The sequence below is a fragment of the Sinocyclocheilus grahami genome, unplaced genomic scaffold (assembly GCF_001515645.1).
Source record: "Sinocyclocheilus grahami isolate Dianchi unplaced genomic scaffold, SAMN03320097.WGS_v1.1 scaffold1095.1, whole genome shotgun sequence".
NCBI lineage: Eukaryota > Metazoa > Chordata > Actinopteri > Cypriniformes > Cyprinidae > Sinocyclocheilus > Sinocyclocheilus grahami.
In genome coordinates, this window is record NW_015506274.1 from 129587 (window position 1) to 132527 (window position 2941).

At 34.6% G+C, this 2941-nt stretch overlaps 1 protein-coding gene across 1 annotated transcript in view; it reads left to right on the forward strand.

The window, feature by feature from the left end:
• Positions 1 to 2711, forward strand: part of mpp7b (MAGUK p55 scaffold protein 7b) — a 46668-nt gene extending 43957 nt beyond the window's left edge. Inside the window, exon 18 of the mRNA XM_016252237.1 lies at positions 1890 to 2711. Coding sequence (XP_016107723.1) covers positions 1890 to 2069 — 180 coding nt within the window. The 3' untranslated portion in view covers positions 2070 to 2711. The remainder of the gene's footprint in view (positions 1 to 1889) is intronic.
• The last annotated feature ends 230 nt before the right edge of the window (positions 2712 to 2941 follow it).

The window sequence follows — 2941 nt, forward strand, 5'->3', positions numbered from 1 at the left end:
AACATAGATGCATTTAGGAAGATCGGGGATTGGCGCATTCTCTTCAAAAACTAAAGTAACGTTAATCCACTGCGTCTTCAGCAGCTCAGATGTTGGGAGTAAATGGCGACTGCTATGTTCGGACCCACTTTATATTAAGTGGCCTTCACAACTATGTACTTACATTTAAATGAATAATTTGGTACAATGCACTTATTGTGTACATACATGTTTTTACATTGTACTTATATTTTAAAAATACCTGCATGTAATTACATCTGTAATTAAGGCCACTTAATATAAAGTGGGGCCCTATGTTCATTATTACATCCAACAACAAAACACCTCAATTGCTTAATCGGAGACATTCTTGTCTTCCCCTGCACCGGAGTCGACACAATGGCGGACAGCTCTCAGCTCACTCAGGGCGGGTCTAAGGTAAAATGGCCTTGTCAATCAACTATCGTGGGAGTGGCCTGTTCAGAACTACGTCATACTGACAGGAATCTCAGAACAGCCTGATTTGAGAAAGGGGATTTTAAAATAGGGATTAAAAAAAACACTTTTATCATTATAGGGTGGATGCACACACTTCCAACACACATTTATGTTCAAACAACATGTAAAGTGAATTTTGCATCCGATGACCCTTTTAAATACACTGAACTGTATTCATGTTAATGGATATTTTTTCTAAAAGGTTCATAATGAGTATATATATGAATGTAAATTAAAGCTTAAACTTTAGCCATTTCTTTTATTAAGATGACCAAAACAAGGAAAACACTCCAAAGCATCCCTAAATGACCTAAATGAATCATCTGTAGGCAGTGGACCCTATTTCTTCTGGCATGCAGACTGTGAATATCAGTCATGGTGAAAAAAGCTAAAAGCTTAATTTTTTTATTATTATTATTTTGCCTTGTTGATCCCTTCACAGTGTACATACATTATAGTAGGCTATGAAAAGAGGGAACAACCTCTGATTCAGTTGAGAGTGTATTAATTGAATTTTTAATTATACACTGTTAAAAAAAATTTAAATTTACAGTACAAGAACGGCAGTGGTTGCCAGACCTTTACTCTAAAATACGGTAGTAGCATTTTAAGTTTTACAGATTAATAAAAAAATATTTTAGTACATTAACAATTATTATATGCAAAAAAATTAATGTTACTATTAATGTACCTTCATAATCAGACAAGCACCTTCAAAACACAGGTGCAATAAACACTAGATTAAGTACCTAAAACCCTAATGTAAATAACTTGCCATATGAAGAAACCATCAAATGTGAAGTGTCATAGAGAATTCTGGGAATGTCAATTTTCAGATTTTTTTACTGGAAATTATAAGTTTAACTTGTGAACTTGTAAACTGTCATATTCAATCTATTACAGTTTTTTCACCATAAAGGAAGGAAACTACCATTAACCATTTAACAGGTTTTTTTAGTGTAGCATTTTTACAGTTTTACCATTAAAATTATGATTTTCTATTTACCATTAGAATTATGATCTCATTCATTTGATTCCCATCCCATTTGATTAATTTCTGTGCATGGGAAACACTCAAATACTCTGTTCTACAACTCAGACAAGAGGAGTGATACAAACAGTAAAACATTCCAGTGCTGTTATTCTACACTAATAACTAATGGTACTAATGGTTTTCTAATCACTATGAGATTCCAACTTGTAAACACAACCTAAAACTCATAATTTACAATTTGTAAAGTCGGAATGTTTGAAAAGCTCTGATTTCTCAACTCATAATTACAGTAATTCCAATAAGATGTGAATGCACCATAAATATCAGCACTTTTGGAATGTCGCTCAGCCAGTCAAATTTGGGAATGGAACTACCTGTTGTATATTCTCATGCATTGCCCTTTTATTCATTTTTACAGGAGGAGGACTTTCAGGATATGATTACCAGTGCTCAAGCCATGGAGAATAAATATGGCCACTTGTTTGAGAAAGTGATCATCAATGATGACCTGGCCATGGCATTCACTGAACTGAGAGACGAGCTCACAAAGATAGAAACAGAGACTCACTGGATCCCAAATACATGGGCTCATGTCTGAAAAAGCAATTCATGTTCACTGAACCACTTAGACACATGATAAATTTTGACTATATTTTGGAGATTTTCTGCATATAAAAAAGGCACACCATATTATTGTAATTATACGCTTATAAGTAGTGTGTGCTGGCCGGTCATGAATCAACTCCATTCATAACCGCCAAACTCATGACACTGCACTGAATTTGAAATAGTTTTGTTTATGTTGAGAAACAAGTAATTGTAAAGAATTGTTATCTGCCCCTAATTCCTACATAATGATATACATTATGCTGTATTACGAGATTATTTCTATACACATATTGCTTTGTGCACTGTTGTGGCTCATGTTTTCATATTAATCACTTACAGACGTGGATTTTCCATTGAAAAGATGTGTTCTCAATTTGGTTTAAGTGAGGTAGACCACTACAGTTTCTTTTTTTTTCATAAATTGTGACTACAAGATTGAACTCTGGATTAGACCTCTGAAACACATCCAGGTAGCTCTATGTACCGAACAATTCCAATCCAAGTTTAGATTTGTTCCTGACATTGAACTCCAGGCTTTAAAGTGATTTTAATGCCTTAGTGTTCTTGAAGAACATTAACATTTGCAGGTATACAAGGTGATCCACGATTCAACCTCTCAAAAGAATCAATCCAAAGCACCTCAGCTGTTTTTTTAAAGATTTAAAACTAACAAAGTTTTAAATGCAATTCCTCCCAAACATTGCATTTAGAAAGGTGAGCTGACATTGAAGTTAAGAGGAAGACGCTTGCTCAAGGTGACCTTAGTTGTTCCTGCAGAAGCCAGGAGAGGAAGTGGAGTTTATTTTCACCAGCACTCAGTATATTAAAGTGGAATTAAAGAGTAACGGGAGAGTTCCTGGG